Source organism: Oncorhynchus keta, unplaced genomic scaffold (assembly GCF_023373465.1).
Source record: "Oncorhynchus keta strain PuntledgeMale-10-30-2019 unplaced genomic scaffold, Oket_V2 Un_scaffold_4275_pilon_pilon, whole genome shotgun sequence".
Taxonomy (NCBI): Eukaryota; Metazoa; Chordata; class Actinopteri; order Salmoniformes; family Salmonidae; genus Oncorhynchus; species Oncorhynchus keta.
In genome coordinates, this window is record NW_026290937.1 from 54,748 (window position 1) to 74,847 (window position 20,100).

At 50.1% G+C, this 20,100-nt stretch overlaps 1 protein-coding gene and 2 long non-coding RNA genes across 16 annotated transcripts in view; all 3 read left to right on the forward strand.

Annotated features, from left to right (window-relative positions):
• Positions 1-335: 335 nt before the first annotated feature.
• The window catches only part of LOC127928841 (thioredoxin domain-containing protein 11-like), a 40,134-nt gene continuing 20,369 nt past the window's right edge, over positions 336-20,100 (forward strand). The window contains exons 1-9 of the mRNA XM_052516265.1: positions 336-707; positions 2,694-2,851; positions 3,074-3,140; positions 5,253-5,350; positions 10,835-10,968; positions 11,856-11,949; positions 13,518-13,630; positions 14,654-14,857; positions 15,086-15,734. Of these exons, the coding sequence (XP_052372225.1) occupies positions 583-707; positions 2,694-2,851; positions 3,074-3,140; positions 5,253-5,350; positions 10,835-10,968; positions 11,856-11,949; positions 13,518-13,630; positions 14,654-14,857; positions 15,086-15,734 (1,642 nt within the window). The 5' untranslated portion in view covers positions 336-582. The remainder of the gene's footprint in view (positions 708-2,693; positions 2,852-3,073; positions 3,141-5,252; positions 5,351-10,834; positions 10,969-11,855; positions 11,950-13,517; positions 13,631-14,653; positions 14,858-15,085; positions 15,735-20,100) is intronic.
• LOC127928835 (uncharacterized) lies at positions 11,957-13,510 on the forward strand. Of its 4 annotated transcripts, XR_008132417.1 has the most exons (4): positions 11,957-12,330; positions 12,471-12,870; positions 13,022-13,074; positions 13,128-13,510. It is a non-coding gene; the product is annotated as an uncharacterized LOC127928835 (long non-coding RNA). The 4 variants fall into 4 exon arrangements; XR_008132415.1 differs by lacking the exon at positions 13,022-13,074 and having other exon boundaries at positions 12,471-12,923; XR_008132414.1 differs by having other exon boundaries at positions 13,022-13,510.
• On the forward strand, positions 15,889-19,874 carry LOC127928836 (uncharacterized). Of its 11 annotated transcripts, none has more exons than XR_008132422.1 (3): positions 15,889-15,910; positions 18,115-18,268; positions 19,856-19,874. It is a non-coding gene; the product is annotated as an uncharacterized LOC127928836 (long non-coding RNA). The 11 variants fall into 11 exon arrangements; XR_008132423.1 differs by lacking the exon at positions 15,889-15,910 and adding an exon at positions 15,940-15,961; XR_008132424.1 differs by lacking the exon at positions 15,889-15,910 and adding an exon at positions 16,365-16,386.

The following is a 20,100-nucleotide window of genomic DNA, read 5'->3' on the forward strand; positions in this document are numbered from 1 at the left end:
TCTCACCTTTAAATTCGGCTGCGATGCCCAAAACTCAGAGAAAGCGTTGCAGTGGAGAACGACCCCGACCTAGCGGTCTCTGACAGTAATACCACAGATATGGCAGCTGCGGTTTTGCAGTTTGAGAGACAATCTGACAATTACGAAACAATTCATAACACGAAACCTTTGCAAAAACAACCACCTTACTTTTTACGATGCAATACGTATCAATTTAGAACTATAAGCAATGGAGTAAATTCATAGTTTAAGACACTTGTATTCTGATTGAATATTGAACTCCTACTACAATAAAGTCGAACGATTCTACTTTTCCGATTTGACCGATTCACTTCCCGACGCTCCCTTGACGTGGAGCAGCGTCATTGCGGAAGTAGCTAAGTCTACGTGGGGAAGGAAGGTTGGCTTGTTCGTGTTTGAACTAAACTCTGCCTAAAACACTATAAATGTGCGACCTACGGAACCTACAATAACCCTACCGCGCCTCGCGGAACCTACAACCTCCCCGCCCGCTAGCTGAATGGCCTTGTACCGCCAGGGCGTGTAGATCCGATGGGAGGGATAGCCGGGTAGTTCCCTGTAATGCTTCGGTGGCTGCGGCAGTCTCTTCGGCAGGTGTCTAGTCTGATGGCCCGGAGACCAGTGCTTGTCTGCGGGGCGATACTGCTGAGCGTCCTGCTACTACTGGCCGTTACATTTACCTGCAGGTAGGTAAACATCGTTCGGATGGCTGATAAACTGCCGGGAGATATCTGTGGTTTTTAGTGACAAACCACCAGGCATTTCACAGTTTTGTTGTGTCCCTGAACAAACTCACCTAATTCACAACGGCTTGATGATTCGTTGAATCAGGTGTGATAACTATGGAATAGATTAAAAACAACTGAGGGTCCCCGAGGTAAAACCCCCTGATCTAGCTATCTGTCTAGCCAACTGGGGGTCCCCGAGGAGAGGTAAAACCCCCTGATCTAGCTTTCTGTCTGTCTGTCTGTCTTACAACTGCACTGGGGTCGAACAGCATCCCTGAGTAGATTTTTTAAAATATATTTTTTTATTTAACCAGGTAGGCAAGTTGAGAACAAGTTCTCATTTACAACTGCGACCTGGCCAAGATAAAGCAAAGCAGTTCGACACAAACAACGACACAGAGTTACACATGGAATAAACAAACATACAGTCAATAATACAGTAGAAACAAGTCTATATACAATGTGAGCAAATGAGGTGAGAAGGAAGGTGAAGGCAAAAAAAAAGTCCATGGTGGCAAAGTAAACACAAAATAGCAAGTAAAACACTGGAATGGTAGATTAACACACCACGGAGTCGGTGTGAGATAATGGCTCGGAAAAACACCTCTCAATCCAGGCTTTAGAAATGAGTTGTTCTCCTAACTGACCCATTAGAGAATGGATAGGTTTTTACCGGTCGTTCAATCTTCTTGGTGTAACAGATGGGACAATGGGACAGTTCGGGAATAGAACTCTCAACACAACTCATTTCTCATCCCTGGATTGCTGTGCTACTGTCTGACCCTAGTGCAGCTGTCTGACCCTAGTGCTGCTGTCTGACCCTAGTGCAGCTGTCTGACCCTAGTGCAGCTGTCTGACCCTAGTGCAGCTGTCTGACCCTAGTGCAGCTGTCTGACCCTAGTGCTGCTGTCTGACCCTAGTGCTGCTGTCTGACCCTAGTGCAGCTGTCTGACCCTAGTGCAGCTGTCTGACCCTAGTGCTGCTGTCTGACCCTAGTGCTGCTGTCTGACCCTAGTGCTGCTGTCTGACCCTAGTGCTGCTGTCTGACCCTAGTGCAGCTGTCTGACCCTAGTGCAGCTGTCTGACCCTAGTGCAGCTGTCTGACCCTAGTGCAGCTGTCTGACCCTAGTGCTGCTGTCTGACCCTAGTGCTGCTGTCTGACCCTAGTGCTGCTGTCTGACCCTAGTGCAGCTGTCTGACCCTAGTGCTGCTGTCTGACCCTAGTGCTGCTGTCTGACCCTAGTGCAGCTGTCTGACCCTAGTGCAGCTGTCTGACCCTAGTGCAGCTGTCTGACCCTAGTGCAGCTGTCTGACCCTAGTGCTGCTGTCTGACCCTAGTGCTGCTGTCTGACCCTAGTGCTGCTGTCTGACCCTAGTGCTGCTGTCTGACCCTAGTGCAGCTGTCTGACCCTAGTGCTGCTGTCTGACCCTAGTGCTGCTGTCTGACCCTAGTGCTGCTGTCTGACCCTAGTGCAGCTGTCTGACCCTAGTGCAGCTGTCTGACCCTAGTGCTGCTGTCTGTCCCTAGTGCTGCTGTCTGACCCTAGTGCTGCTGTCTGACCCTAGTGCAGCTGTCTGACCCTAGTGCTGCTGTCTGACCCTAGTGCAGCTGTCTGACCCTAGTGCTGCTGTCTGACCCTAGTGCTGCTGTCTGACCCTAGTGCTGCTGTCTGACCCTAGTGCGGCTGTCTGACCCTAGTGCGGCTGTCTGACCCTAGTGCGGCTGTCTGACCCTAGTGCGGCTGTCTGACCCTAGTGCAGCTGTCTGACCCTAGTGCTGCTGTCTGACCCTAGTGCAGCTGTCTGACCCTAGTGCGGCTGTAAGCAACTTTTTATAGGTAGAGAACAGTCTCGGTTAACTCTCTCACACCCACCCCCTTCCATCCCTCCTCTCTCTCTCTCTCTCTCTCTGACACCCCCTTCCGTCCCTCTTCTCCCTCCTAGCCGGGCTAAGAATGTGGTTGCGTCGGCGCGTCCCCCGGTGAGGTTCTTCTCTGCCGAGGCCCCTGTAGTGGACCTGTACCTGGGTCAGTTGGAGCAGGTGGAGAGGCTGAGGGGCGCGGCAGAGGTGTCCGTCATCTTCTTCTACGCTCCCTGGTGTGCTCACTACGCTCCCAGGAGGTGCACGGAGGCTGGTCAAACAGGTACGCACACACACACACGCACACACACACACACACACACACGCGCCACGAGGTCCAGGAGGTCGCACGGAGGCTGGTCAAACAGGTACGCACACACACACACGCACACACACACACACACACACACTCCACGCACGGAGGCTGGTCAAACAGGTACGCACGCACACACACACACACGCTCACACTCCATCACCACTCGCCAAGAGGTCCAGGAGGTCGCACGGAGGCTGGTCAAACAGGTACGCACGCACACACACACACGCACACGCACACGCTCACACTCCATCACCACTCGCCAAGAGGTCGCCCGGAGGCTGGCCAGACAGGCAGGGAACTGCACATTGTGGACTGGCTTATCGTGCTGAGGGTTGGTTCAGAACAGTATATTTCAGAACAGGGTTGTATTCATTAGTCACAGACGTTTGCAAAACTTTTTGCAATGGAAACCGTTTATTGCTCAGGAAGCAAACAGGGTGGGACCTACTTGAATTTGTTGTATAGAAACTTGTTTTCATTGCAAAATGTTTTCCATTTGGAGGAAGAGGTTTCTGTTGCAAAATGTTTATGCAACAGACCAAATGTTTATGCAATGGTTTTGGACTAATGAATACACCCCTGGTCTATTGCACAGCTACAGTATGGTGCTATATAGTCTGGGTGCCAGTCTGTTTCTACTGTAGACAGTACAACTCAATACACCTCCTAGTTACTGTATTCAATTGTGAAGCTGTTTCTAAATGGGACTCCTGGTCTGTACAGGTGGTGTGCTGTGGTCTTATCCTGCCTCTGTTTCTAAATGGGACTCCTGGTCTGTACAGGTGGTGTGCTGTGGTCTTATTCTGTCTCTGTTTCTAAATGGGACTCCTGGTCTGTACAGGTGGTGTGCTGTGGTCTTATTCTGCCTCTGTTTCTAAATGGGACTCCTGGTCTGTACAGGTGGTGTGCTGTGGTCTTATTCTGCCTCTGTTTCTAAATGGGACTCCTGGTCTGTACAGGTGGTGTGCTGTGGTCTTATCCTGTCTCTGTTTCTAAATGGGACTCCTGGTCTGTGCAGGTGGTGTGCTGTGGTCTTATCCTGTCTCTGTTTCTAAATGGGACTCCTGGTCTGTACAGGTGGTGTGCTGTGGTCTTATCCTGTCTCTGTTTCTAAATGGGACTCCTGGTCTGTACAGGTGGTGTGCTGTGGTCTTATCCTGTCTCTGTTTCTAAATGGGACTCCTGGTCTGTGCAGGTGGTGTGCTGTGGTCTTATCCTGTCTCTGTTTCTAAATGGGACTCCTGGTCTGTACAGGTGGTGTGCTGTGGTCTTATCCTGTCTCTGTTTCTAAATGGGACTCCTGGTCTGTACAGGTGGTGTGCTGTGGTCTTATTCTGCCTCTGTCTCTAAATGGGACTCCTGGTCTGTGCAGGTGGTGTGCTGTGGTCTTATCCTGTCTCTGTTTCTAAATGGGACTCCTGGTCTGTGCAGGTGGTGTGCTGTGGTCTTATCCTGTCTCTGTTTCTAAATGGGACTCCTGGTCTGTACAGGTGGTGTGCTGTGGTCTTATCCTGTCTCTGTTTCTAAATGGGACTCCTGGTCTGTACAGGTGGTGTGCTGTGGTCTTATCCTGTCTCTGTCTAAATGGGACTCCTGGTCTGTCTGCTGTGGTCTTATCCTGTCTCTCTAAATGGGACTCCTGGTCTGTACAGGTGGTGTGCTGTGGTCTTATTCTGCTGTCTCTTATCCTGTCTTATCCTGCCTCTGTCTCTAAATGGGACTCCTGGTCTGTACAGGTGGTGTGCTGTGGTCTTATTCTGCCTCTGTCTCTAAATGGGACTCCTGGTCTGTACAGGTGGTGTGCTGTGGTCTTATCCTGTCTCTGTTTCTAAATGGGACTCCTGGTCTGTACAGGTGGTGTGCTGTGGTCTTATTCTGCCTCTGTCTCTAAATGGGACTCCTGGTCTGTACAGGTGGTGTGCTGTGGTCTTATCCTGTCTCTGTTTCTAAATGGGACTCCTGGTCTGTACAGGTGGTGTGCTGTGGTCTTATCCTGTCTCTGTTTCTAAATGGGACTCCTGGTCTGTACAGGTGGTGTGCTGTGGTCTTATTCTGCCTCTGTCTCTAAATGGGACTCCTGGTCTGTACAGGTGGTGTGCTGTGGTCTTATTCTGCCTCTGTCTCTAAATGGGACTCCTGGTCTGTACAGGTGGTGTGCTGTGGTCTTATCCTGTCTCTGTTTCTAAATGGGACTCCTGGTCTGTGCAGGTGGTGTGCTGTGGTCTTATTCTGCCTCTGTTTCTAAATGGGACTCTTGGTCTGTACAGGTGGTGTGCTGTGCTTGGTCTTATTCTGCCTCTGCTGTCTGTTTGTACAGGTGCAGTTTGTGGGACTCCTGGTCTGTGAACTGTTGGTGGAGCCAGGGGAAATGCAGGAAACAGAAGAGCTTCTACCAATATCCTGTCATCCACCTGTTCTACAAGAGTTAAAGGAGATATAGTCTATTTGCTCTATATCTATACCCTGTCATCCACCTGTTCTATAAGAGGAAAAGGAGGTAGTCTAGTTGCTCTATATCTATATCCTGTCATCCAACCTTTTCTAGCAGAGTTAAATGAGATATAGTCTAGTTGCTCTATATCTATACCCTGTCATCTACCTGTTCTAGTGCAGTTAAATGAGATATGGTATAGTCTAGTTGTTTTATAGTCTAGTTGTTTTATATCTATCTCATTTAACTGCACTAGAACAGGTAGATGACAGGGTATAGATATAGAGCAACTAGTCTGTCATCCGCCTGTTCTAGCAGAGTTAAATTAGATATAGTCTAGTTGCTCTATATCTATACCCTGTCATCTACTTATTCTAGTGCAGTTAAATGAGATTTAGTCTAGTTGCTCTATATTTATATTTATAGTCTATTCATTTTATATCCTGTCATTCACCTTTATTCTAGAGGGAGAATCTAGTCTATTCATTTTATATCTAGAGGGAGAATCTAGTCTATTCATTTTATATCTAGAGGGAGAATCTATTCTATTCATTTTATATCTAGAGGGAGAATCTAGTCTATTCATTTTATATCTAGAGGAGAATCTAGTCTATTCATGTTTTATATCTAGAGGGAATATTCTATTCTATTCATTTTATATCTAGAGGGAGAATCTATTCTATTCTATTCATTTTATATCTAGAGGGAGAATCTAGTCTATTCATGTTGTCTTGTTTGGTTGTTACTGTCGTGATAATATTCTGTTTACTTCATGAGGTTTTATTCCCCTCTGTCCGTGTAATCTAAAGGCTGGTTCTAAATGGGTCCTCCTACTCTGACATGTTGTCCCCCCCTGTCTGGTTCTAAATGGGTCCTCCTACTCTGACATGTTGTATCCCCCTGTCTGGTTCTAAATGGGTCCTCCTACTCTGACATGTTGTATCCCCCCCCCTAAATGGGTCTGTTGTTCTAAATGGGTCCTCCTACTCTGACATGTTGTATTCCCCCCTGTCTGGTTCTAAATGGGTCCTCCTACTCTGACATGTTGTATCCCCCCCTGTCTGGTTCTAAATGGGTCCTCCTACTCTGACATGTTGTATCCCCCCTGTCTGGTTCTAAATGGGTCCTCCTACTCTGACATGTTGTATCCCCCCCTGTCTGGTTCTAAATGGGTCCTCCTACTCTGACATGTTGTATCCCCCCTGTCTGGTTCTAAATGGGTCCTCCTACTCTGACATGTTGTATCCCCCCCCTGTCTGGTTCTAAATGGGTCCTCCTACTCTGACATGTTGTATCCCCCCCTGTCTGGTTCTAAATGGGTCCTCCTACTCTGACATGTTGTATCCCCCTGTCTGGTTCTAAATGGGTCCTCCTACTCTGACATGTTGTATCCCCCCCTGTCTGGTTCTAAATGGGTCCTCCTACTCTGACATGTTGTATCCCCCCTGTCTGGTTCTAAATGGGTCCTCCTACTCTGACATGTTGTACCCCCCTGTCTGGTTCTAAATGGGTCCTCCTACTCTGACATGTTGTACTAAATGGGTCCTCCTACTCTGACATGTTGTCCCCCCTGTCTGGTTCTAAATGGGTCCTCCTACTCTGACATGTTGTACCCCCCTGTCTGGTTCTAAATGGGTCCTCCTACTCTGACATGTTGTATCCCCCCTGTCTGGTTCTAAATGGGTCCTCCTACTCTGACATGTTGTATCCCCCCCTGTCTGGTTCTAAATGGGTCCTCCTACTCTGACATGTTGTATCCCCCCTGTCTGGTTCTAAATGGGTCCCTCCTCCTACTCTGACATGTTGTATCCCCCCCCTGTCTGGTTCTAAATGGGTCCTCCTACTCTGACATGTTGTACCCCCCCCCCCCTGTCTGGTTCTAAATGGGTCCTCCTACTCTGACATGTTGTATCCCCCCTGTCTGGTTCTAAATGGGTCCTCCTACTCTGACATGTTGTATCCCCCCTGTCTGGTTCTAAATGGGTCCTCCTACTCTGACATGTTGTATCCCCCCCCCTGTCTGGTTCTAAATGGGTCCTCCCCCTGTATCTGGTTCTAAATGGGTCCTCCTACTCTGACATGTTGTACCCCCCCTGTCTGGTTCTAAATGGGTCCTCCTACTCTGACATGTTGTATCCCCCTGTCTGGTTCTAAATGGGTCCTCCTACTCTGACATGTTGTATCCCCCCTGTCTGGTTCTAAATGGGTCCTCCTACTCTGACATGTTGTATCCCCCCTGTCTGGTTCTAAATGGGTCCTCCTACTCTGACATGTTGTATCCCCCCTGTCTGGTTCTAAATGGGTCCTCCTACTCTGACATGTTGTATCCCCCCTGTCTGGTTCTAAATGGGTCCTCCTACTCTGACATGTTGTATCCCCCCCCTGTCTGGTTCTAAATGGGTCCTCCTACTCTGACATGTTGTATCCCCTGTCTGGTTCCCCTCCTACTCTGACCCCCCCCTGTCTGGTTCTAAATGGGTCCTCCTACTCTGACATGTTGTATCCCCCCCTGTCTGGTTCTAAATGGGTCCTCCTACTCTGACATGTTGTATCCCCCCCATGTCTGGTTCTAAATGGGTCCTCCTACTCTGGACATGTTGTATCCCCCCCCTGTCTGGTTCTAAATGGGTCCTCCTACTCTGACATGTTGTATCCCCCCTGTCTGGTTCTAAATGGGTCCTCCTACTCTGACATGTTGTACCCCCCTGTCTGGTTCTAAATGGGTCCTCCTACTCTGACATGTTGTATCCCCCCCCTGTCTGGTTCTAAATGGGTCCTCCTCCATGTTGTCTCTGGAAATGTCCTCCTATCTGACCCCCCTGTCTGGTTCTAAATGGGTCCTCCTACTCTGACATGTTGTATCCCCCCCCCTGTCTGGTTCTAAATGGGTCCTCCTACTCTGACATGTTGTATCCCCCCTGTCTGGTTCTAAATGGGTCCTCCTACTCTGACATGTTGTATCCCCCTGTCTGGTTCTAAATGGGTCCTCCTACTCTGACATGTTGTATCCCCCCTGTCTGGTTCTAAATGGGTCCTCCTACTCTGACATGTTGTATCCCCCCTGTCTGGTTCTAAATGGGTCCTCCTACTCTGACATGTTGTATCCCCCCTGTCTGGTTCTAAATGGGTCCTCCTACTCTGACATGTTGTATCCCCCCTGTCTGGTTCTAAATGGGTCCTCCTACTCTGACATGTTGTATCCCCCCTGTCTGGTTCTAAATGGGTCCTCCTACTCTGACATGTTGTATCCCCCCTGTCTGGTTCTAAATGGGTCCTCCTACTCTGACATGTTGTATCCCCCCTGTCTGGTTCTAAATGGGTCCTCCTACTCTGACATGTTGTATCCCCCCTGTCTGGTTCTAAATGGGTCCTCCTACTCTGACATGTTGTATCCCCCCTGTCTGGTTCTAAATGGGTCCTCCTACTCTGACATGTTGTATCCCCCCTGTCTGGTTCTAAATGGGTCCTCCTACTCTGACATGTTGTATCCCCCCTGTCTGGTCTAAATGGGTCCTCCTAACATGTTGTATCCCCCCTGTCTGGTTCTAAATGGGTCCTCTGACATGTTGTATCCCCCTGTCTGGTTCTAAATGGGTCCTCCTACTCTGACATGTTGTATCCCCCCCTGTCTGGTTCTAAATGGGTCCTCCTACTCTGACATGTTGTATCCCCCCCCCTGTCTGGTTCTAAATGGGTCCTCCTACTCTGACATGTTGTATCCCCCCTGTCTGGTTCTAAATGGGTCCTCCTACTCTGACATGTTGTATCCCCCTGTCTGGTTCTAAATGGGTCCTCCTACTCTGACATGTTGTATCCCCCCTGTCTGGTTCTAAATGGGTCCTCCTACTCTGACATGTTGTATCCCCCCTGTCTGGTTCTAAATGGGTCCTCCTACTCTGACATGTTGTACCCCCCTGTCTGGTTCTAAATGGGTCCTCCTACTCTGACATGTTGTATCCCCCCCTGTCTGGTTCTAAATGGGTCCTCCTACTCTGACATGTTGTATCCCCCCCCTGTCTGGTTCTAAATGGGTCCTCCTACTCTGACATGTCTGGTTCTAAATGGGTCCTCCTACTCTGACCCCCCTGTCTGGTTCTAAATGGGTCCTCCTACTCTGACATGTTGTATCCCCCCCTGTCTGGTTCTAAATGGGTCCTCCTACTCTGACATGTTGTATCCCCCCTGTCTGGTTCTAAATGGGTCCTCCTACTCTGACATGTTGTATCCCCCTGTCTGGTTCTAAATGGGTCCTCCTACTCTGACATGTTGTATCCCCCCTGTCTGGTTCTAAATGGGTCCTCCTACATGTTGACATGGTTCTTGGGTCCTCCTACTCTGACCCCCCTGTCTGGTTCTAAATGGGTCCTCCTACTCTGACATGTTGTATCCCCCCCTGTCTGGTTCTAAATGGGTCCTCCTACTCTGACATGTTGTATCCCCCCTGTCTGGTTCTAAATGGGTCCTCCTACTCTGACATGTTGTATCCCCCCCTGTCTGGTTCTAAATGGGTCTGTATCCCCCCTGTCTGGTTCTAAATGGGTCCTCCTACTCTGACATGTTGTATCCCCCCTGTCTGGTTCTAAATGGGTCCTCCTACTCTGACATGTTGTATCCCCCCCCCCTGTCTGGTTCTAAATGGGTCCTCCTACTCTGACATGTTGTATCCCCCTGTCTGGTTCTAAATGGGTCCTCCCTCTGACATGTTGTATCCCCCTGTCTGGGTTCTAAATGGGTCCTCCTACTCTGACATGTTGTATCCCCCTGTCTGGTTCTAAATGGGTCCTCCTACTCTGACATGTTGTATCCCCCCTGTCTGGTTCTAAATGGGTCCTCCTACTCTGACATGTTGTATCCCCCCTGTCTGGTTCTAAATGGGTCCTCCTACTCTGACATGTTGTATCCCCCTGTCTGGTTCTAAATGGGTCCTCCTACTCTGACATGTTGTATCCCCCCCCTGTCTGGTTCTAAATGGGTCCTCCTACTCTGACATGTTGTATCCCCCCTGTCTGGTTCTAAATGGGTCCTCCTACTCTGACATGTTGTATCCCCCCTGTCTGGTTCTAAATGGGTCCTCCTACTCTGACATGTTGTATCCCCCTGTCTGGTTCTAAATGGGTCCTCCTACTCTGACATGTTGTACCCCCCCTGTCTGGTTCTAAATGGGTCCTCCTACTCTGACATGTTGTATCCCCCCTGTCTGGTTCTAAATGGGTCCTCCTACTCTGACATGTTGTATCCCCCCTGTCTGGTTCTAAATGGGTCCTCCTACTCTGACTGACATGTTGTATCCCCCTGTCTGGTTCTAAATGGGTCCTCCTACTCTGACATGTTGTATCCCCCCTGTCTGGTTCTAAATGGGTCCTCCTACTCTGACATCCCCCCTGTCTGGTTCTAAATGGGTATGACCCCCCTGTCTGGTTCTAAATGGGTCCTCCTACTCTGACATGTTGTACCCCCCCCCCCTGTCTGGTTCTGGAGGTTTGGCCCTATAGAGTACAAGGGTCCGTTCCTGGCTTCCTATGTAGAGAGGTTCATCCTGAGAGTCATCACCCCACTGACCTACCTACCATCACGAGCCACACTACAAGACTTCCTGTCTTATCATGAGGTATGGGGGGGGGGGGAATACGGGAATAAGGGGATAAGAATGGGGGGGGGGGGGGGGGCTGAAGGGAAAAAGGGGATAAGAATGGGGGGCTGAAGGGAATAAGGGGATAAGAATGGGGGGTGGGGGCTGAAGGGAATAAGGGGATAAGAATGGGGGGGGGGGCTGAAGGGAATAAGGGGATAAGAATGGGGGGGCTGAAGGGAATAAGGGGATAAGAATGGGGGGGGGGTGGGGGCTGAAGGGAATAAGAATAAAGACAGATGAGAGGAAATGAGTGTTATGCTTTGGGTGTTATTTTTCTGTTGAAAGACAAGAGTTCTATGTAATGATGTCACAATGAGTGACACTATCTCAAATGGAACCCTGTTCCCTTTATCGTGCCCTACAGGGCCATGGTTAAACAGTAGGACACCTATATATATAGGGAACCGGGTGCCATTTGGGAGTGGTCCACTAGGTGTGGTGTACCTGTGGGTCAGGTGTCGTGTACGGTATGGTGGAGGGTGTTATGTTGTCGAGGAGCTGTTTAGCCAGTTTCTTGTTTTAATCCTTTCTGTAGGGCCTCTGTCTGTCAAAACAGAGAGCCTGGTTTGTTTTGCTAGCAGGGTTTAGCCTGTAGATAAGACCTAGATTAAAAGTGAGTCTTTCTGACATGGCTGACTGCTTCTACTGCTTCTATGACCTGTGATGTCACAATACCTTTCCCATAATGCCCAGGTTGAACAGAAATCCTGTTTGGAGGATTCACAGAATCAGGAGGGAATAAACAGGAATTCCAGAATCCTCTAACCAGGGTTTCTGGAAAACCTTTGAATTTTGAGGAAGTTACCAGATTTTTGCAACCCAAGTCACGTGTTTCATGTCTGTTCTCCTCTTCTGCCTCCCAGCCGGGGGTAGTGGGTTATTTCCAGTTCAACACTTCTCCTCAGCCTCCCGGCTACATCACATATCTCTCCTCAGCTCTGCAGGCCTTGAAGAGAGGTAAGCTAACCGCTACATGCTAACTCCCTAAAGCCCCAAAGAGAGGTAAGCTAACCGCTACATGCTAACTGGCTAACTCCCTAAAGCCCCGAAGAGAGGTAAGCTAACCGCTACATGCTAACTGGCTAAAGCCCGAAGAGAGTTAAGCTAACCGCTACATGCTAACTGGCTAAAGCCCCGCAGAGAGGTAAGCTAACCGCTACATGCTAATTGGCTAACTCCCTAAAGCCCTGAAGAGAAGTAAGCTAACCGCTACATGCTAACTCCCTAAAGCCCCGAAGAGAGGTAAGCTAACCGCTACATGCTAACTGGCTAACTCCCTAAAGCCCTGAAGAGAGGTAAGCTAACCGCTACATGCTAACTCCCTAAAGCCCCGAAGAGGTAAGCTAAGCTACATGCTAACTGGCTAAAGCCCTGAAGAGAGGTAAGCTAACCGCTACATGCTAACTGGCTAACTCCCTAAAGCCCCGAAGAGAGGTAAGCTAACCGCTACATGGCTAACTCCCTAAAGCCCTGAAGAGAGGTAAGCTAACTGCTACATGCTAACTGGCTAACTCCCTAAAGCCCTGAAGAGAGTAAGCTAACAGCTACATGCTAATTGGCTAACTCCCTAAAGCCCTGAAGAGAAGTAAGCTAACCGCTACATGCTAACTCCCTAAAGCCCCGAAGAGAGGTAAGCTAACAGCTACATGCTAATTGGCTAACTCCCTAAAGCCCTGAAGAGAAGTAAGCTAACCGCTACATGCTAACTCCCTAAAGCCCTGAAGAGAGGTAAGCTAACAGCTACATGCTAATTGGCTAACTCCCTAAAAGCCCTGAAGAGAAGTAAGCTAACCGCTACATGCTAACTCCCTAAAGCCCCGAAGAGAGGTAAGCTAACAGCTACATGCTAATTGGCTAACTCCCTAAAGCCCTGAAGAGGTAAGCTAACAGCTACATGCTAATTGGCTAACTCCCTAAAGCCCTGAAGAGAAGTAAGCTAACTACATGCTACATGCTAACTCCTAAAGCCCCGAAGAGAGTAAGCTAACAGCTACATGCTAACTGGCTAACTCCCTAAAGCCCTGAAGAGGTAAGCTAACAGCTACATGCTAATTGGCTAACTCCCTAAAGCCCTGAAGAGAAGTAAGCTAACCGCTACATGCTAACTGGCTAACTCTCTAAAGCCCTGAAGAGAGGTAAGCTAACCGCTACATGCTAACTCCCTAAAGCCCTGAAGAGAGGTAAAGCTAAACATTAACATCCATGTTGTTGATGGATAAATGTAAGTCCTCTCATCCAGTGTCTTTGATAACCGCTACATGCTAACTCCCTAAAGCCCTGAAGAGAAGTAAGCTAACCGCTACATGCTAACTCCCTAAAGCCCTGAAGAGGTAAGCTAACCGCTACCTGCTGGGGTTTTTGCCACCGGAGTAGAATGTCATAGCCATTGAAATAGAATGAATAGACCAGACTTGGAAGCTCTGCCCAATACATAGCAAGGCCTGTTCTACTCATTCTAGTTCTGTGACTATAGAAATGAGAAGTAAAAGATGAATGAAAGTGTGTGTTGCTCTTCCCTGCCTCAGACTTCCGTGGTGCGGTGCGTTTCGGGGTGGTGACCAGTAGACAGGTGGCAGAGTCCATCTCAGTCAGAGATGACCAGACCGTCTACCTGCACCGACACTTCAACTCCTCATTGGTCAGTCGACACACGCCCACCCCCCTTCAACTTCTCATTGGTCAGTCGACACACGCCCACCCCCCTTCAACTCCTCATTGGTCAGTCGACACACGCCCACCCCATTTGTTCAACTTCAACTCCTCATTGGTCAGTCGACACACGCCCACCCCCCTTCAACTCCTCATTGGTCAGTCGACACACGCCCACCCCCTTGTCTACCGACATTTCAACTCCTCATTGGTCAGTCGACACACGCCCACCCCCCTTCAACTCGTCATTGGTCAGTCGACACACGCCCACCCCCTTCAACTCCTCATTGGTCAGTCGACACACGCCCACCCCCCTTGTCTACCGACACTTCAACTACTCACTGCTCATTGGTGATGTCATCAGCACGTGACAAACAGACTTGTCAGGGCCCAGAGTCGCATTAGTGGAAACCAAGACTGTTTTTTTTTTAAGGGCAGACCTGATTGTAGATCATGGGACAATTTTAGCTAACCCTTTTCTTAACCTTAACCTAATTATCCTAACCTGCCACGTTAATTATCCTAACCTGCTGGGAAAAGTCACTCCTGCTAGTGAGCACCAGCAGCCCGGCCCTGAGAGGAGTCTTGGTTTCATCTAATGCGATAGTGACTTTCTCCTGGTTGGGTCAAATATTCGGGAAAATCTCCTGGTACTGTCATTTGTTCCTATGGAGGTTTAGCTTTACCTTTCTGTCTCTGTCCCCCTCTACCCCCTCTCCCCCTCTACCCCTTCTCTCCCCCTCTCTCCCCTCTATCCCCCTCTCCCTCCCCCCCCGATCCCCCTCTATCCCCCCGTCTCTCCCTCTCTCCCCCTCTATCCCCCTCTCTCCCCGTCTCCCCCTCCTCCCCCCTATCCCCTCTCTCTCTCCCCCGTCTCCCCTCTATCTCTCTATCCCCTCTCTCTCCCTTTATCCCCCTCTCTCTCCCCGTCTCCCCCCTCTATCCCCTATCTCTCTCTCCCCCGTCTCCCCCCTCTCTCCCCTCCCTCCCCTGCCTCCTCCCTCCCCCTCAGATTTTCCCTAGTTGGGAGCGTAACTTCACCTCTGAAGGCATCTGTTCCTGGGTCTTTGAGCACCGCGAGACAGTCCTCCAATGGCTGGCGCCGACTGGTGCTAAGTCCCGCCTTCTGGAGCAGGAACTGACCAAAGGCCCTGCCCTCCTGCTCTTCCTGCCCCACAATCCCCTGGGGCACGGCCCCGACCCGCTGCTGACGCAGGTGAGTCACCACGACAACAACGACGACCCTTACATCAACCACTACTACAACTACAATGAAATAAATTTACTACAACATTTAATGTTTTGATGTGATGAAGAATAAAACATGGCTCGAGAACATCGTTGTGAATTGTTCCATCTAGATGAATGTAGTCAGACGGCTTCAGATCTCTGAAGATGAGAATGTCTAAATCCACATTAATTGAACTCTTCGACCCCCTTCTAGATTGCAGACGTCGCGGTTCGCTACCATTCCTGTAGCGACTCCCCTCACCACCACCACCACCCCTCTGACCACTACTACTACAGTGGACCCTTCCAGCCCCTGTCCCCCCCTCTCTGCTGCCTCTCAGTGGTTCTGCCCAGGCCACACCCCCTCCCAGGCTCCACCTCCAGGGTGTGTGAGCTTTGTCTCAACCAGTCCAATCCGGGTCGCTCTCCCCTGTGCACCTTCCCCTCCCAGACATCAGGTGGCGCTGCCGTGCTCCAGTCCTACCTCAGACGATGCTGCCTACCTGTTGCTGCGACGGTGACGACGGTTGCCTGTAGTAACATCCTGAGTAGCTACAGCCCGTCGTCAGGTCGCTATAGTGCCTGTTGTAGAACTCTGGGACAGCTAGGGGTTTCCCTGCTCCCACAGCAGGGGCTAGGGCTAGACAACGAGGGGTTAGGGACACCCCCTCCCTCACCATCCTCCTCCCAGGACTCCTCCCCGTCCTCCCAGGACCAGGAAGCAGGCGGGATTAAAGGGTTGAGGTGTCGGACAAATAAGACGCTCAGGTTCTACATCCTGGACTCCGTCCTCCACTGGCCGCTGGCGGTGCGCCTTGGGGCGCTAGGCAACGACGAGATGGGTGGCGGTGGCCTGGGGAGTTAGGAAGGTTGCTAGGCAACGGGACCGGTGATGGCGCACAGTCGTTTGCGACCATCGTGAACCTGAAGGATGAGGTGCACTACGTTCTGGACCACAGAGGAACCGCTACTGTTACAGAGTCTCTGGGTAAGACTGGGGAGTTACTGGGTCAACTAGCTACTGTTACAGAGTCTCTGGGTAAGACTGGGGAGTTACTAGATCAACTAGCTACTGTTACAGAGTCTCTGGGTAAGACTGGGGAGCTACTGGGTCAACTAGCTACTGTTACAGAGTCTCTGGGGAGTTACTGGGTCAACTAGCTACTGTTACAGACTCTCTGGGTAAGACTGGGGAGCTACTGGGTCAACTAGCTACTGTTACAGAGTCACTGGGAAGTTACTGGGTCAACTAGCTACTGTTACAGACTCTCTGGGTAAGACTGGGGAGATACTGGGTCAACAAGCTACTGTTACAGTCACTGGGTAAGACTGGGGAGTTACTGGGTCAACTAGCTACTGTTACAGAGTATCTAGATAAGACTGGGGAGTTACTGGGTCAACTAGCTACTGTTACAGACTCTCTGGGTAAGACTGGGGAGTTACTGGGTCAACTAGCTACTGTTAGAGTCACTGGGGAGTTACTGGGTCAACTAGCTACTGTTACAGAGTCTCTGGGTAAGACTGGGGAGTTACTAGATCTCTAGCTACTGTTACAGAACTCTCTGTTAAGTCTCTGGGGAGTTACTGGGTCAACTAGCTACTGTTACAGAGTCTCTGGGTAAGACTGGGGAGTTACTGGGTCAACTAGCTACTGTTAGAGTCACTGGGGAGTTACTGGGTCAACTAGCTACTGTTAGAGTCTCTGGGGAGTTACTGGGTCAACTAGCTACTGTTACAGAGTCTCTGGGTAAGACTGGGGAGTTACTAGATCAACTAGCTACTGTTACAGAGTCTCTGGGTAAGACTGGGAGTTACTGGGTCAACTAGCTACTGTTACAGAGTCTCTGGGTAAGACTGGGGAGTTACTGGGTCAACTAGCTACTGTTACAGAGTCTAAGACTGGGGAGCTACTGGGTCAACTAGCTACTGTTACAGACTCTCTGGGGAGTTACTGGGTCAACTAGCTACTGTTACAGACTCTCTGGGTAAGACTGGGGAGCTACTGGGTCAACTAGCTACTGTTACAGAGTCTCTGGGGAGTTACTGGGTCAACTAGCTACTGTTACAGAGTCTCTAGATAAGACTGGGGAGCTACTGGGTCAACTAGCTACTGTTACAGACTCTCTGGGTAAGACTGGGGAGATACTGGGTCAACTAGCTACTGTTACAGTCACTGGGTAAGACTGGGGAGTTACTGGGTCAACTAGCTACTGTTACAGACTCTCTGGGTAAGACTGGGGAGATACTGGGTCAACTAGCTACTGTTACAGAGTCTCTAGATAAGACTGGGGAGATACTGGGTCAACAAGCTACTGTTACAGTCACTGGGTAAGACTGGGGAGTTACTGGGTCAACTAGCTACTGTTACAGACTCTCTGGGTAAGACTGGGGAGATACTGGGTCAACAAGCTACTGTTACAGTCACTGGGTAAGACTGGGGAGTTACTGGGTCAACTAGCTACTGTTACAGACTCTCTGGGTAAGACTGGGGAGATACTGGGTCAACGAGCTACTGTTACAGTCACTGGGTAAGACTGGGGAGTTACTGGGTCAACTAGCTACTGTTACAGATCTAGATAAGACTGGGGAGTTACTGGGTCAACTAGCTACTGTTACAGAGTCTCTAGATAAGACTGGGGAGCTACTGGGTCAACTAGCTACTGTTACAGAGTCTCTGGGTAAGGGGAGCTACTGGGTCAACTAGCTACTGTTACAGAGTCTCTGGGTAAGACTGGGGAGTTACTGGTTCAACTAGCTACTGTTAGAGTCTCTGGGGAGGAACTGGGTCAACTAGCTACTGTTACAGAGTCTCTGGGTAAGACTGGGGAGTTACTGGGTCAACTAGCTACTGTTACAGAGTCTCTGGGGAGCTACTGAGTCAACTAGCTACTGTTACAGAGTCTCTGGGTAAGACTGGGGAGCTACTGGGTCAACTAGCTACTCTTACAGAGTCTCTGGGAGCTACTGGGTCAACCAGCTGCTGTTAGAGTCACTGTCTACTTGGAAACAGACCTGGGTTTAAATACCATTTGGAAATCATAAAAATTCTGCAGCTGTGCTTGATTGAGCTGGCCTGGCTTAATGGACCAATAGAAACGTCCTGAAACTGCAAACCCCACCCATCTGGCACTCCAGGCAGGCTAAAGCAAAGTATTTGAAAGATTTCTAATAGTATTTGAACCCAGGCCAGATCTAGGGAAAATAGACAGCTTTACCCATGTGTGTGTCGTCTTGCCCCTCCAGAGTTGTTCATCAGGAACTTTAGCACCTCCCACAGCCCACTGCAGAGACGCCTGGTGGGGAGGAGAGAGGAGGAGGAGGAGAGGCCCCAGAAGAGACCCTCATCTCAGAGCTGACCACCACCTCTTTCCTTACCACTGTCATGGATCCTCACAGGGTGGGTGAGAGAGAGGCATCCAGGGAGATGGAGTAGAAAGGAGAGAAGAAAATGAGGGAGGAGTGGAGAGGGGGGAGAGAGAGAGGAGGAGCAGGGAGGAGGAGCAGGAGAGGGAGGAGCAGGGAGGGAGGAAAGAGAGGAGGGAGGGAGGAGGGAGGGGGGAGAGGGAGGAGAGAAGAAAATGGGAGAGGGTGAGAAGGGAGAGAAGAAAATGAGGGAGGAGAGGGGGAGGGGGAGAGAGAGGAGGAGCAGGGAGGGGGAGCAGAGAGGGAGGAGCAGGGAGGGAGGAGAGAGAGAGGAGGCAGTCAGGGAGAGGGAGTAGAAAGGGAGGAAAATGAGTGGGGAGGGAGGGGGAGGGAGAGGAGGAGAGGGAGGAGGAGCAGGAGATGGAGGAGCAGGGAGGGAGGAGGAGGAGCAGGAGAGGGAGGAGCAGGGAGGGAGAGAGGAGGAGCAGGAGAGGGAGGAGCAGAGAGGGAGGGAGGAGGAGCAGGAGAGGGAGGAGCAGAGAGGGAGAGGGAGGGTGGTCCTCACCCCCCACTGGTTTAACATAATAACTGTGTGGTTTGATTTGACAGACCTTTTAAGACACGTCCTAGTTGTTCAGTTCAGACTGGTTTCTGGTTTCTAGGATGGACAGGGGTTATGGTGCTGTTCTACTACAGTCAGGGGTTATGGTGCTGTTCTACTACAGTCAGGGGTTATGGTGCTGTTCTACTACAGTCAGGGGTTATGGTGCTGTTCTACTACAGTCAGGGTTATGGTGCTGTTCTACTACAGTCAGGGGTTATGGTGCTGTTCTACTACAGTCAAGGGTTATGGTGCTGTTCTACTACAGTCAGGGGTTATGGTGCTGTTCTACTACAGTCAGGGGTTATGGTGCTGTTCTACTACAGTCAGGGGTTATGGTGCTGTTCTACTACAGTCAGGGGTTGTGGTGCTGTTCTACTACAGTCAGGGGTTGTGGTGCTGTTCTACTACAGTCAGGGTTGTGGTGCTGTTCTACTACAGTCAGGGGGGTTATGGTGCTGTTCTACTACAGTCAGGGGTTATGGTGCTGTTCTACTACAGTCAGGGGTTATGGTGCTGTTCTACTACAGTCAGGGGTTATGGTGCTGTTCTACTACAGTCAGGGGTTATGGTGCTGTTCTACTACAGTCAGGGGTTGTGGTGCTGTTCTACTACAGTCAGGGGTTGTGGTGCTGTTCTACTACAGTCAGGGGTTATGGTGCTGTTCTACTACAGTCAGGGGTTATGGTGCTGTTCTACTACAGTCAGGGGTTATGGTGCTGTTCTACTACAGTCAGGGGTTATGGTGCTGTTCTACTACAGTCAGGGGTTGTGGTGCTGTTCTACTACAGTCAGGGGTTATGGTGCTGTTCTACTACAGTCAGGGGTTATGGTGCTGTTCTACTACAGTCAGGGGTTATGGTGCTGTTCTACTACAGTCAGGGGTTATGGTGCTGTTCTACTACAGTCAGGGGTTGTGGTGCTGTTCTACTACAGTCAGGGGTTATGGTGCTGTTCTACTACAGTCAGGGGTTATGGTGCTGTTCTACTACAGTCAGGGGTTATGGTGCTGTTCTCCAGGATGTGGTGCTGTTCTACTGGATATAAAATGTGTTCTGTTCTAAACCACGTCATCATCCAGTGGTGCTGTTCTGGAAACAGCACAGTCACCATCGCCAGGTGGGATATAAAATGGCTGGGTTCTGACCAGGATGGTGGTGCTGTTCTACTGGCAGTCTGGTGGTGTGGCTACTGGCTCTGTTGCTGGCCTGACTGGTCATCATCCAGCTGGCTGGTAGAATGTTCCGCTGGTTGACAGCACTGGC